General features: G+C 42.8%; 1 protein-coding gene across 1 annotated transcript; it reads right to left on the bottom strand.

Annotated features, from left to right (window-relative positions):
• Positions 1 to 48: 48 nt before the first annotated feature.
• On the bottom strand, positions 49 to 14,310 carry LOC148909215 (uncharacterized). Its single transcript, XM_089034044.1, has 3 exons — positions 10,899 to 14,310; positions 1,791 to 1,942; positions 49 to 57 (listed from the first exon to the last, which is right to left on the bottom strand). The coding sequence occupies exons 1-3, from the start codon at positions 14,308 to 14,310 to the stop codon at positions 49 to 51; spliced, it is 3,573 nt and encodes a 1,190-aa protein (XP_088890170.1).
• Between the last annotated feature and the right edge of the window lie 371 nt (positions 14,311 to 14,681).

The raw sequence follows: 14,681 nt of genomic DNA, 5'->3' as shown, positions 1-14,681 counted from the left end.
GTTGCGTGTCATGCGCGTTTTTTATTCTAAGCTTGTGGCCCGGATGAATTAGCTGCACTTTAACAATGAAACAATGTTTAAAACCACGTTCTAATACAAAAAACTTTGTCCTTGAAACTCGAAGTTTTGTGCTTGAAAAGTTGCTTAAAAAAGTCCTTGAATTTTGTAACGAGAAAGTAGCACGAACCCTGGTAACAGCAACTAAAAATGTTTTAAAAGCTATCAAACTCGTCCCTTTTTAAACTTTACTAGTTTTTTTTATAGTAAAAGAGTTGTTTCAGTTCGATATTCTTAAACAAAAAATTACTTAACTTTTATGCTAAGTTGAGAGCGCATGCAGTTACGCACGTTCACTATTCATATTAAATGTATAGAGCACTAACAATAACGACCAGCGATAAATAAAAATGCCTTGGTAAACTCGTTTACAATTTCGACTTTAAAAAAAACTATAACGTTTTAAAGGCTTGTTTGTAATTTTAGAGCCAGCCAAAATGAATTAAGATAGAATTTGTTAGCTGATATCGTTTAGAGCTATTTTGTTCGCATTTGATAAATCAGTTTTAAACGGCACTATTATTTGAATTAATGGTTGATAAAACAAACTATTAATGGAATGGCACTATTGTTGTTTTATCTTTATTTTTACTTTTTTTTTTTTTAATTTAGATTTTATTTTTACTATTCTTTATCTTTATTTTTATATTACGGCACTAATTGTTGTTTTATCTTTATTTTATTTTTTGATTAAGAAGAGATAATCTTGCACTTAGAAGGGGCTGGAAAAATGTTTTATATGCCTTCATATTCAATAACGATTATGAACTAAGAAAAATTGATATGACTATAATACGACAGCAAGTAAAACCCGGAAAGCCAAAGACCATAAACCAAAGATCACAATGAGCATGGAAAAAAATGACGTCAGACGTTGCTATGACAACATCAGAACCCTTAGTATGCCATCAAAAATGTTCATCTCAAAAAATCATCACTCAATCATAACTCAGAAACCAAATGGTGAATTTTTTTTTTAAAAACGGAATACTTAAACTTTGTATCAAAATCTTCTTTTTGAGAAGAAAAGGAAAAAAACTGTTAGAGGAATTTTGCAAAATCAATAAAATTTGTTTGGAATAGTTCCCTCTTACATAATTTTTTAAATTTTCCTTAAGTTTTTGAAAACATAAACTAAAGCCATATGCAAAATTTGAAAGGATTTAGACCGCAGAGATTTTAATTTTTTCTGTTATATTAAAGAATATTAAAATTTATAGAGCGTGCATGCTCAAGAAAAACCGTTTTTGAGCCTCCTTAAGCTTTCAAAAATGTAAACAGTAGAAGTGGCATTCTTTGGGTATAGGGCCGGGTGAAGGCATGAATGTGGTAGATAAATGCCTGTGTTTAAAGGCTACGTTTAAACGGTACAGGATGAATTTTTAACAGTCAAAAAGTTATAAGTTTAACATACGCAGAATTTCGCTTTGAGTTCTACTATATGACTCCAGAGAATATTCTGAAAATAAACTCGTAATTAATAATAGCTATGCAAGCAAACAAAAGAAGTATTTAGATTGTCTAAAGTGTTTTTGATTTTGAAAATCTTGCTTTTACCTTGTCTTTGATTGCGGTCCATTTTGGGGGAGAATTTCCACTCTTTACCCCACTAGAACTTTTGACCAGCCCTTCTTTGGCAACTAGGATTGCATGGATTATTAGCATTACTATCGGTCAATTGATAAAATTAAGTTAAAGCAAAGTAAATTATATCCTATAATAGTTTGGATTACCTGTGCAGGTGTTGAATCCATCTCCTTCGAATCTAGACTTACACATTCATTTATACGAACCAATGGAGTTGCTACATTCAGCATTGTGATGACATGCGCTATGCAGTTTGCAGAATTGATGTCTTGCACCCCTACAACACATTCATCTATGTCTGTGGCAGAAGAAAGATAGGTATAATATGATTAATTGAAATTATTCAAGCCTCGTACACTAAAATAGGTTTATGTCCAAGAGTGATCAAATAGTATGATCACTTGTACTCATAGTACTCGGTTGATACAGAGTTTGGGTATTCCCATTTAATTATTGACCTAGGATGATGCGGAATGATTAGCAACATAATCCGCATTTTTCTCACAAAAATTATTAATGCACTACATTTGTTCCTCACGCAATATTATAAGGCAACGTAATATTAATAGTTCCTCCTCTCAGTTGAACTACAAATTTACATTTTGAGTTTACTTTAAGATCAAGGAATTATAGCTCTACACATTTATAGGTTAACACCCTCGCTTAACCCTCCCTTAACCAACAGGTTAAGCACATCAACCTCAGAATAACACAATTGTTCTATTCAACTCCCTTTGTATTTCTGAAGATTCGAAAACGTTTTGTCAAAACATTTCAAATAAAGGCCTCAGTTTACAAAGCGTTACATTACGTCCTCCATCAGTTTATTACATGTTTAAAGCCAACATTATTACCATGGTAATATTAGACCATGTTTAAAGCCAAACATTATTTACCATGGTAATATAAGACCATGTTTAAAGCCAACATTATTCACATGGTAATATAAGACCATGTTTAAAGCCAACATTATTATTACCATGGTAATATTAGACCATGTTTAAAGCCAACATTATTATTACCATGGTAATATTAGACCAGGTTTAAAGCCAACATTATTATTACCATGGTAATATTAGACCATGTTTTAAAGCCAACATTATTATTACCATGGTAATATTAGACCATGTTTAAAGCCAACATTATTACCATGGTAATATTAGACCATGTCTTAAAGCCAACATTATAACCATGGTATATTAGACCATGTTTAAAGCCAACATTATTATTACCATGGTAATATTAGACCATGTTTAAAGCCAACATTATTACCATGGTAAATATTAGACCATGTTTAAAGCCAATATTATTACCATGGTAATATTAGACCATGTTTAAAAGCCAACATTATTATTACCATGGTAATATTAGACCAGTTTAAAAGCCAACATTATTACCATGGTAATATTAGACCATGTTTAAAGCCAACATTATTACCATGGTAATATTATACCATGTTTAAAGCCAACATTATTATTACCATGGGTAATATTAGACCATCTGTTTTTTTTAAAGCCAACATTATTATTTTACCCATGGTAATATTAGACCATGTTTAAAGCCAAGGGGGTCGGTTTCCGCGCCTTGGGTCCATGCGTCAATTCCTTCATCGTTAATGTCGACTTGACCTTCTTCGGTAAGGGGGTCAAATCCGTTCCTTCTACTTCCATTATATATGATAAGCTCAAAGTTAAATCCCAACGTATTACCTAAGCAGGTTGGCGGACTGAAAGCAGAACGCACCTTTCACCGGGTCACATTCACGCCTTCTAGCGCAAAGCCGGGGGAGACGCTGTATGTAGGCGTACCCCGCCTAACGGATAACCTAGTCTTAGTTCCTGGCACCTTGGCGTTAAGGTTCGACCTAGCGGTGCAGTCAAGCCCCACAGATGAAAGGATTATCGTTAACAACGTGGGTCGCAACATTGTTTCTAAGATGCGCGTAAAGTTCGCCGGGGAATCGCTATTAGATTTGAATAGGTACGATCGGTATACCACGTACAAAGACTTATGGTTAACGGCCTTTGACCGCGCGCAAAGGATGAGAACATAGGAATTGGTTAGTGTCATTCTACGTAGGTCCCGCACACCTAGGGGGGGGGGCGAAAACGCAACCTACTTCCGGACGGCAGCGGAGAAACCGCAAGTGGCAGACGGCAAAGCGAATAAAAGACCGCCTATGGTAGCAAGTATGTCATACCATTAGACTTTGAAGTGATTACGAGTCACGGTGCGTATTACCCAAGACAGTTATCCGAGACTGCAGTTTGAAGTAACTTTAGCAGATGCTAATAACATCATTGGTGGGCTAAGCAGCTGCACTTACCACGACAACCCCATACTCTATTACCAACTTAGAGCTGTAGTACGAGACCGTGTACAGCGAAGAGCTGGCCCGTAGCGCCTGGTATGGAATATAGCGCCGGAAGGCATTCCTTATACGACCACGTAGTGATGTATAAGACATTTAGCTTCTTGGATAAGACGGATGAGGTTATCAACCAAAGCATTAACCTCCCCCGAAGAAGTCTCACGGGGCTAGATGTGGTGTTCGCCTAAGCCCTACGAGGCCGGCAAGCGGCGACTCCGAGACTTTCACAACCCTAACATTACTAACGTAGGGGTCAAGCGATTAAACGGTCGTCCAAACAAGGTTCTACTCCAGGGGAATAAAGCCCGAAGACATCTACAGGGAGGCAAAGCGCAAGTTTGGCGACCAAGTAGTCCCCGAGAATTCTTTAATGATAAGTACGCGCTGTGGATCGACATGCGCACAACGAACGACGAAGACCTACATGGTCAGGGTTTACGTCTAGTAAATACGCAGGATGGCATAACATTGGAGATCAAACGCACCAAAAACGCCGATGCCGGCGACGGCGACAAGATAACTGCTACGTTTTCGTGGTGTCTGACGCGCAACTGAGCGTGGAAATGAATCAGCTAAAGAGCGTTGCCTATTAATGACTTCGTTGCCTCAGCCATTCTAGTGTTTAGGATATTTTTGATAAAAAATATCGTTGGTATAATATGCTTCACGTATTCGAAAATAACAACACGAAACTGCAATGCGTAATGCAAGGCGACAAACCGTATTTAAGGCAAGGGAGGGTGGCTGCCGCGTTGGGTTACGAAAAGCCAAGGAACGCAGTTAGAGAACACGTTTCCGAAAAGTACCAAAAAAGATTGGGTGAGCTAAAGGGGGCCCTAAGTCGGGGCGCCCTTGCCAACGCCCAACCAAATGCCGTATTTATAGCCGAGCCGGGTTGTATGAATTGATATTTAGCTCTAAGCTGCCTAAAGCCGTGGAATTCCGCGATTGGGTCTTTGAGGACGTCTTACCAACGCTAAGAAAGGTGGGGCGGTTCGAATGCCCAACAAGTTGGTATTCAAAATAGAAAACGAATTTGACCTGCATAGAAAGGTCGTAGATTACATACGCCGGTTTTACCCTCAGATGCTCATAGCACCCGGACTTGGTGAACTACAGGATTCGGATAGCAAACGCATAAAGTGTTTGGCAGAAGGGTTACCAACGTGGTCACCCGATTTGTTAATCTTGAATGCGCACCTGCGTTATCGTGGGCTTTGTATCGAATTAAAGACCCCAAAAGGAAACGGCATGTTATCTGCAGATCAACGCAGGGTAATCTCGCAGTACGAAGCTAACGGAATATCTAACAATGGTTAGCAGCGACTACGACGTCACTTGCCGTGCGATAAGCACCTACGCGGGACGGCATTCGCATACCCTGTAAGTGGTGTCGTAAGCGCTTTTAAGTCCTTAGAAACGCGCTCAACCGCACTTAAAGATATTTCATAGGTATAATGACGGTAATTAAACAAATTCACTGGCGCGATTTAACGCACGGCATCGCATACGAAATAAAAATTACATCGTCTTCGAAGACATCAACCGCCTACGGTTAGTCCTCAAAGACCACGACGGGCGTGGAGTACTCGCTGTGGGGCGCCCGACTGCGTACGCTATGTAATTCAAGGCGAGGAATTCACCCACCTGCGATCACATGGTAAGCATGACGGCCGTTGGAAGTTCGACATCGAACGTAGGGTTAGTCAGTCTCCGCTCTGCAGCTGAATAAAGCGTCGGCAACGGTTCTGGCGACACCAGTGGGGTCGGTAAAGTCGCGGCCTAAGTAGAGGCAGTCGTAGATTCTTCTGCAAGGAGGACTGCTTTTTTTTTAAACGATTTTCTGCGGTTGGTCCGCCCGCTCCTGGTAACCTCGCGGATGACCTCACGGGACTTCAGGGGTTAAAATGCAGTCGTTGGATGCTTCGCATGTGATACAGTCCATATATTGAAAGGTTAAGAAGGCTGCTGCGTAGGCTAGCATATGCCTTCAAAAGGGGTTCTTATCTTTATTTATTATTATTAGATTATGCAATCGCCCTTAAAAGGGGTCTTTATTTTTATTTATTATTATTCATTATCCTTAATAATAATAATAAAAATAAGAATGGGATTTGAGACTCTTTGCACGAACCCTACTTTACTATTTTAAGCCGCCTACTAATCATTACGGGCTTTCCTTGCCGCCTCATTGCCGGCATGCCAAGCTTCGAAGCGATCTAAGTACTCCTTAAAGCCGCCTTGACCGTCGTAGAGGCACTGCCAAATATGTTGGTCACTTCTTTGACAGCCGCAGCGCTCACAAAGCGCCTCCCAATGTTCCCTGTTTTCCCACCTTACGCCTTCGACGGCAGTCAAACTCCGCAAAGCGCTGGTCAATTTCCTTCTTCCGGCGCGTTAACTTCCTTTGGGTTTTCCTTTGGGCAACATCGTGTAGCAACGTCGCCGTGCTCCTCGCAAGCCACGCTCAGCAGGTCGTAATTTGCCGCGGCACCGATGTCGATGCCATTCGTCGTTCTTGTCCTCCTCACAGCGCTCACATACGTTCTTTAGGCAAACGCGGTTATCCACGTGGTAATCCAACATCTGCGCGCTGCTAAAGAGTCGATTACACTCCTTACAACGCCTTTCGCGTGCCTTCTTAGCGCACACCTTCTTTCCAGGTGGTATTTTAACATTTGCTTGCTGCTGAACTCCTTGTTACACCGCTCACACTCCATATATAATAAGGATTTAATAAGCCTTATATGGGATACCGAATGAAGTCCTTAACGGACTCCTTAGCCCAGCCGGCCATCGTCAAGAGCGCGCCAAACCGTTCTGCACGCTTCAGGCCGCACATTTCATCGTACAACTCCTGCACGCGCTCTTTTAACCGATCGATCTCCTCCCTTTGCATTTCTATGGTGTCCCTTTTATCTTTTGCGTCGGTGGCAATCCTTCTTACTGCGTCCACTGGGTCCATCGTATATATTAATGGATCCGAACCATATTCCCTGCAATGCTCTGATAGTAGGACCCACCGGCTGCGGAAAGACCCAATTCATCGTGGAGCAGCTATTAGGACCCTTTAGATACCGTTTCGACTATATCGTGCTGCTTTGTCCCACCTACGTGAATAACCGCACCTGGGAAGGCATAGGAGTGAAAGATGACGACTTCTTCGTAGATATCTTAGATCCTAATGAGTTATCCAGCCATCTTAAGTTCTGGCACAAACAATTCCCCAAGAATACACAGACACTCCTCATATTGGATGACATTGCCTGCGGGGACGACGTAAAAAGGCGCACCTCCGAATTAGTGAAGCTTGCCTTTAGCGGCAGGCATGACAACATTAGCGTTTGGTTGCTCTCGCAGCAGCTTACCAGCGTCTCTAAGCCCTTCAGGGAAAACATAGGTTCGCTTGTCGTATTTTATACTCCGAGCAAGTCTGATCTGGAAACCATCTTGAGCGACTACGGCGGTGAGATATCCAAGGAACAGTTACACGAATACATGCGGCACCTAAAAACGCACCAACATTCCAAGATGATCTTCTCTTTGAGGTTTCCGTATTCCATAAAGATCTGCGATCTTTAATATATATGGATATTGAGCAGTTCTTAGATGAAGTCCCCACACAGTTAGACGAAAGTAACCTCAAGGAACAACTTAACATCCTTGTGTCTTCTGGGAAGTGCAAAGAAATGATAGGCAAGGAACTTACCCATGAGCAAGTTAATAAGTTGTCGGAAAAGGAGGTTAAGAAGTTCCATAAGAGGTACGAGGCCGCCCTTGCAAGTAAGACCACCGACGCCGTAGCAGACTCCGCCATCCGACTTGCGACTAAATTGCTTGGACTTGCGCTGCCCATAGACGACGTGGAGCAACTGCGGAAGGACATTAGCGAGGACTATGTCATCGCCCAAGAACTTAAGATAACCTGCGGGTGGTTGTCTTTGAAGTGCGGTAAGTTAATGGCAGTCGCCTCTGCGGCTTTGCACGTAGCTCAGCACGTTGACTTGAAGGAACTTACGATGTCTTGGAAGGACTTCAAGAAGGACAGGGACGTTGAAAAGGTCTTCCAGGCAGCACTTGCTGAGGTACCTGATCAAGTCGCCTCAAGTACTTAGTCAAGTCATTCGCGGGAATTACCCAGGTCGCCTCAAGTACTTACTTAAGTCATTCTCAAGTACTTATCAAGTCCTTCAAGTCCTTAGATATAAATGAGTGAACCAGAGTCGAAGGTAGAGCAGCCCCAAGAGGAGCAGAAGATTACCAAGGCTAAATCTCCAGGCAGAGTTGCTGCCGGAAAGAAGCTCGCGGAGATGAATAAAAAGAACAAAGCCAAAAAAGAAGAAAAGGTGGAGGAAAAAGAAGAGGAATCCTTTATTAATCCTGGGTACGTCATCGGCGCGTTAGGAGTTGCTATAGCAGCAGGCAGCCTTTACTTACAATGGTGGGCAACGAAAAAGGTAGAACCACCAACATATCACGCGCCCGTGCACGCACCTGTGGAACCGGCTGTTAGAAAAAGTAAGATCCCTGAAATGGAATAATAACCTTCTCGCTTTGTAATATAATGTCGACCGCGTTGTTGAAAACTGTTGAAGAAGCAGCTATTATTACTTCCATTGTTGCGGGTATTGGTTGGGTAGGTAAGAAAGTGCTCAAAGAAGACTTTACTGAAGACCCAAGCAAGAGCTTCGCTAATTTTGCTAAGATGACGGCTGCCGTAGGCGGGGCTATCATGGTAAAGGATTACCTACGGAAGGAAAAGTACCTGCCAACGACGTAAACTCGTGAAAATCCCTGTGATTTTCTAATATATATGGCTAGCGTGGTCGCAGGTGAGTTATTGCAGCTTTAGCATTCACTGGAGCTAATTATGGCGGTCAGTATTTGGATAGATTAGTTAGAGGCGACAAAAGCGGAGATTTAGCCGCTGAGAGGAAAAGGCATGATTTAGCGCTGGAGAAATATCAGCGAGACGTGGCGGCTTGGAATGAAAAAAAGACAAGCTTACAGGGATTGGTTGGACAAGAACTACCAAGACAAAATGCAGGCAGACAAGAACTTTGAAAAAAAAAAACGCCTTTAAGCTCTATGCGCAAGCACACCCCGACTTTAGGTTAAGAAAGCCTCAGTTTAAGAATTACTACCAGCCTTCTAAGGAACAAAAAGACAATGAATTGGTCTTCGTAGGAGTCGCAGGGCTGGCGGGAGGCGTGGATTTGGCGTATCTGCTCTGAGCTGCGCTCAGATCACTAGAGGGGAACTGTGTTTCCTGAAATATATGATCGTCTTTTTGGAAAGCGACAAGAATAACTTTACTACTTATCTGAATCCCCCCATCAAAGCCTGTAAGGTTCGGTTGGTTAGTTGCTCTTTGTACAATTCTTGGTATAATTTAATTGGCGGCTTTGTCGTCGTGACTTCCACCAAACCAAAGTTACCAGATTCCCATTACACCCCTATAACACTGGCTAAGGAGCTAGCAAAGCATGGATATACTCTTACCACAGGATTACCCCATGAAATGACATTCAAGAAAAATAATGGGAGCGCCAATCTAAAGGGCAGTTCATTGGTAGAACTCCTGGGCCTTACTAGTACCACGATAAATAGCGGTAATACATATGACGTAAAATGGAAAGTTGCATCCTCTTACGAAGTCTATTGTGACTTGGTCCATAGTTACAACAATGGAGAAAAGTCTTCTCTTATGTCCAAGTTTCTACCCAAAGGTAATCCATTTGACCCAGTAGAATACACTCCCATTTCTTTATGCTATGACTTGTCTAATTTGGTAGAAAGCATAAACATCACCATTAAAGTGGACGGAAAGACGGTGGATTTCAACGGACGTAAGATCAATCTCGTCCTGGAATTCATATAATGGGCCGCGTAGAGGACAAACTTAAAAGGATTTACTATGGGCCTGAGGGCTATTGGAGAGGAGCGTCAGCTATTAAGAAACTCGCGACCGCGGCCAGGGTATCAGAAGAAACGGCTAAGAACTGGTTGAAAAAACAAACCCTCTGGCAGGTTTATCTTCCCGTGCCCAAGTACATTCCCAGGCCCAGCTTTACCGTAAATACCCCTAATGAAGTTCATCAGGCGGATTTGCTTTTCTTACCGCACGACAAGGTGAGAAAGAAGACCTATAGATACGCTTTGACCGTAGTCGATATCGCAAGCAGATACAAGGACGCCGAACCCATAACCAGCAAGGATTCTGGGGAAGTCGCAGAAGCCCTAGGTAGGATTTATAAGCGCGTTTTGAAATGGCCCAAGCTGCTGCAAGTGGATGCGGGGACTGAGTTCATGGGTGTGGTTACCAAGACCCTGAAAGACCACAGCACCAAGATTAGGAGAGCCGAAGCAGATTACCACAGGGGTCAGAGCATCGTCGAAAGATTCAATAAGACCCTGGCCGAGCGTCTCTTTGGGTACCAGTATTGGAAAGAGCTGGAAGATCCCTCCAAACGCAACAGGGAATGGACTCAGAGGCTCTCCCAGGTCGTCGCGGCTTTGAACAACGAGGCGGCCAGGGCTACGGGAATGAAACCCAAGGATGCCATAAAAAAGAAACACGTGGAACACAAGTCCTACGTCAGAAGTTCGAGGGCGGTCTTCCCCCATGAAAAGAAATTAGGAAACGTCGCGGTCCGATATCTCTACGGACCGGGTGAATTAGAAGGAGGATCCAAAAGAGCTACGGATCCTAATTGGTCTTTGGAAACTTACCAAATCCGAAGTGCGCTAGCTAAGAAGGGTCAGCCCATCTTGTATTATCTTCACGATGGTCCCACACGTGGGTTCGTCAAAGAAGAACTGCTTATTGTGTGATGTCCAAATGCTATCGTGTGCACGCCGTCATCACACATCCATCGCTTACCGTCAAATGCGGATAGGGATACCTTCTCCTGCGTGACATTATGTATCTGATGGTGGAAAGACCGCAGGGAGTTCATATGATGTTTTTTGGGTACTTGACTCCTTAAAACATCCAAGTATGACTGGTGCGTAAGTTGTTTCTTTACCACATACTTTTTTACGCCTTTTGCTTTCTTATCCGCGCCGTCCTCCTTCAAAACGCTGTACATTTTAGGCTTTAAACCCACGTATTCCACTATGGGTTTACTGGACATTTCATCCTTCATCTTACCAATTACTTTCTTATTCTTCACGGAGTAAAGTGGATGTTCTCGGGGGTAACCAGACGTATCGTACTCATCTAGGTCCTCTGCGTAATCATCGTAAATGTCGGGGGTTTCTATTTCCATTATTAGGGAGTCGGTGTCCGTGTAAAGCAGGCGGCATTTATCACCGTACTTCGGTTTAAGCTTGTCATAGTAAAACTCGTACATGAGCAGCTTTGAAAGCTCCAGCACTGCAAAACCCGTATACACGGGCTTATTCAGCAGCAAGTTGGCCTTCTTCATGTGTATTACGAAGAAGTTCAACATATCTACGTAACGCACGAACCCTGGTTGTGACACGCACCTTTCAGCTTCCTCGCGGGTATTAGCAATACGTATGCTCACGCGCTTGCGAATGTTTTCCATTGTCTTTCCAAATACACTGTTATTCATCAACTTAAACAGGTTCTTCTCAAAGTCGTTTTTAGCTGCTGTTCGTTTTTGGGTATTAAAGTCAATGTAGGGCTGCATCCACGGCTCCTGCGTAAAATTCAATACTCGGTGTATCTTCTTCACGCGTAATCCATGGCGTACGTAAAACTGTAGGTTGCGGTAATGCACCACGTATTTATGCTTATCCATTAAATTTAGGGTTAGTTTTCTGTAGGGCTTGTAGTTTGGACACAAGCGCTTCTGTAGCGGTGATAACTGCTCAAATGGTATTTCAATTGCCTCGGGGGCAAGTGGGTAATCATCGTGTAAGTCATGTAATTCTGGAGGGTATTCCAAGTCCACCTCTAAGACGTATCCTTTAGAGCTATCAGGCTTTACGCGCATGTAGTAATCTATTTCGCGTGGTTCTACCCATTCGAAGTCCCTTACGGGAAGATATTGGGACATTGCCCACCCATAAAGATTGTTAGCATCCAGGTAAGATATGTAAGTGGTTGGCTTTTGCGCGTCGTAACCTTCCACTTGAGGGTTGTTGGCGCGCGCGTAACGTCTACTGGGTCCGCAAACACCACCACGAATACCATCCTCCATAAACCTGTACATTCCGTAGTCGGTTAGCAAGTCGAACTGTGCACCCGTCTTCTTTAACAGGGCACTCCAAGAAAGCCCTGGCGCTGTGTAGAAGTTGGCTGGGTCTAACCCGTAATAAGACATCGACATTTTTCTAAAACTCTGAAATACGTCAGCTAGCAATACTACGTCAGACAGCAGGTAGACGTCGTGGTAATCTCCTAAGTTCTTACATTCGTGTTTCTTCCATACTTCCTGTGCGTATGCATATTCAGCGTCGGATATCCCCGATTCTGTCAGGCTGCTGTAAAACGCTTCTTTAGGCGGCAGCTGCTTTTCTTTAAATCGCGCCCAGGAATCCATGTACTCATATGGATACACTCCTTTCCTTTCCGCGTCGTAATAATCTGAAATTGGTGAATCCTCGTTGTACTTTGCTAGGTTAGCAAGTGAGTCCGCCATGAATTGTTGGGAATCCAGGAATTTAAGTTTACCGATCGTTACGGACATATACCGTTCTTTGTTATTTGGTATGCACTTTACTTCGTGTCCCTCAACTCCTTGTAAGAGCAGGTGGGAATCGTACCCGCGAAGGTTGTGAAAGAACACGGGAATCTCCATCTCTGGATCCACGCGGTATCTACACTTCCAATGCGATGCGCCCTTGTATTCCCCGGTTATCTCACAACAGTCCATTACTTTATCCGTGTAGAAATCTTCTTCTAATGGCTCTCCACAGTGAAAACAGTGTGTGGAAGGTTTACCGGGTTTTTCTCCTTCTTTAGCATATCTACCGCATTTGAAGTGTGCTTCTCCTAAGTATGCACCGTTCTTATCCCACGCTTTCTTCACTCGACGACCATACTTCAACAAACCAAGGTTACATACGTGACATTCCTGTGCTGCGTGGTAATTATTCATGTTTTCTTTCGTAACTATGGCTTTCTTAGTCCTCGTTAGTCTGACTCTGATGTCTTTTTCTTCTTCCTCTAAATGTTCTAAGAACTTCTTCGCTGCATTGGGTCCGCGGTAAATTACGGGTTGATCTGCTTCTCCATCACACCTCACTACGACGTATCCGAATGAGCAAATCTCGTGTAAGGCTGTCTTCCGGGTATGTCCGGCTTCTTCGTACTCTGGTGTTAACAACGACTCAAAGTCTGCGTAAATTACGTAAGGTACTCGGTTTTGTCTTTTATGATCGTTATACTCTAAATGCTTGTCCTCCGGTAATTGAATCCTTTGTGCTGGCTCCTCTGTTCCTCGACAAATCTTATCGTGTTTCTTCAAGGCTTTTACATCCTTAAACGGTAGTAAACACACATCACAATAATACCTCTTATGCCCGTCTTTACTGTGGGAGGCAAACAGGCGACTTAAGGACTTCACCCACGAATAGTGCTCACCATGGTAGAATAAGTGTATCCGCGTGCCTTCGTTGTTTGAAATATGTAATGGTACGATGGTTTTCTCTCTGACACCATAAACATTTATTGCTAAGTCGTTCTTTTCCTCAAAGTCGGGTATCGCACGCAATTGCATTGGAAATGTTACGTCCGTCCAATCTAAGTCGTCGCTAGGATATTTCGAGGGTCTAAAGGCATTTTCCTTAACTGGATATAATGCGGACCTTATTGCCCACCTAAAACACTCATTATCCTTATTTCTGACGCTTATTATAGCTTTCTTTCTTTCTATGAAAGTAGGTAGTGGTACGTAGGATCCTCCTCTAATCGGTGTGTAACGAGCAACATTCATAGTAGCATTTTCTATCCCCGTTACTGTCCAACCTGAGCCTTCTCGGGTATATTTCGCGAGTGACTCCAATATCGGATCTACTTGCGAGAATAGCCTCTCATCCAAATCCATCGATTCCAGAATGGTTAGCGTCTTCGTGCGCAACCAAACTGTGTTTTCGGTGTCATCCTTAGCTAGGTTAACCTTCACTACAACGGAAACCTTAATGGCACCTAATTCCTCCATGCTACTCTCCACTAACCTTTTCATTCTTCCTACGTTGGTCTCCCAATACCTTCGTAGGTCTAATATAGAAGTACCTGGAAGTGTGTATGTTTTGAAGTTGTATCGCGAGTCCATTGTATATATATGGAATATTTTATAGACACCATTACGAGCATAACCCATGTCGCACCTCTTCGCCCGGCAAATACAGCGCTACGTCAGCGCGGTAAGTCTTCAGGGTCGTAATTTAAAAATTACTATGATTTTGAAGTTTACTTACTACGCGAATCTTAATGACGTGGGAAAAGCCTGTGTTTGGTGGGGTGAAGCAGGAGTGGTATGCCCTATACTACTCCCCCAAATCCATGCAAACCATGTGCTATAACCCATGCAAAATGTCCAAAAATGGATTAAAATTCATCACTTGTATATTATCTGTTTTTTGTAAAAGGTGTGAAAATCACTCCGAATCCAAGCAAACCATGGGCTATAACCCATGCAAAATGGTCAAAAATGACGAAAAATTCATTACTTGGACATTATGTGTGTGACAG

Source organism: Actinia tenebrosa, unplaced genomic scaffold (assembly GCF_029948245.1).
Source record: "Actinia tenebrosa isolate PJP-AT-01 unplaced genomic scaffold, QUT_ActTen_1.0 PGA_scaffold2__45_contigs__length_23673736, whole genome shotgun sequence".
Taxonomy (NCBI): Eukaryota; Metazoa; Cnidaria; class Anthozoa; order Actiniaria; family Actiniidae; genus Actinia; species Actinia tenebrosa.
The sequence above is the reverse complement of the archived record's forward strand: the minus strand, read 5'-3'. Positions and strand labels throughout refer to the sequence as shown.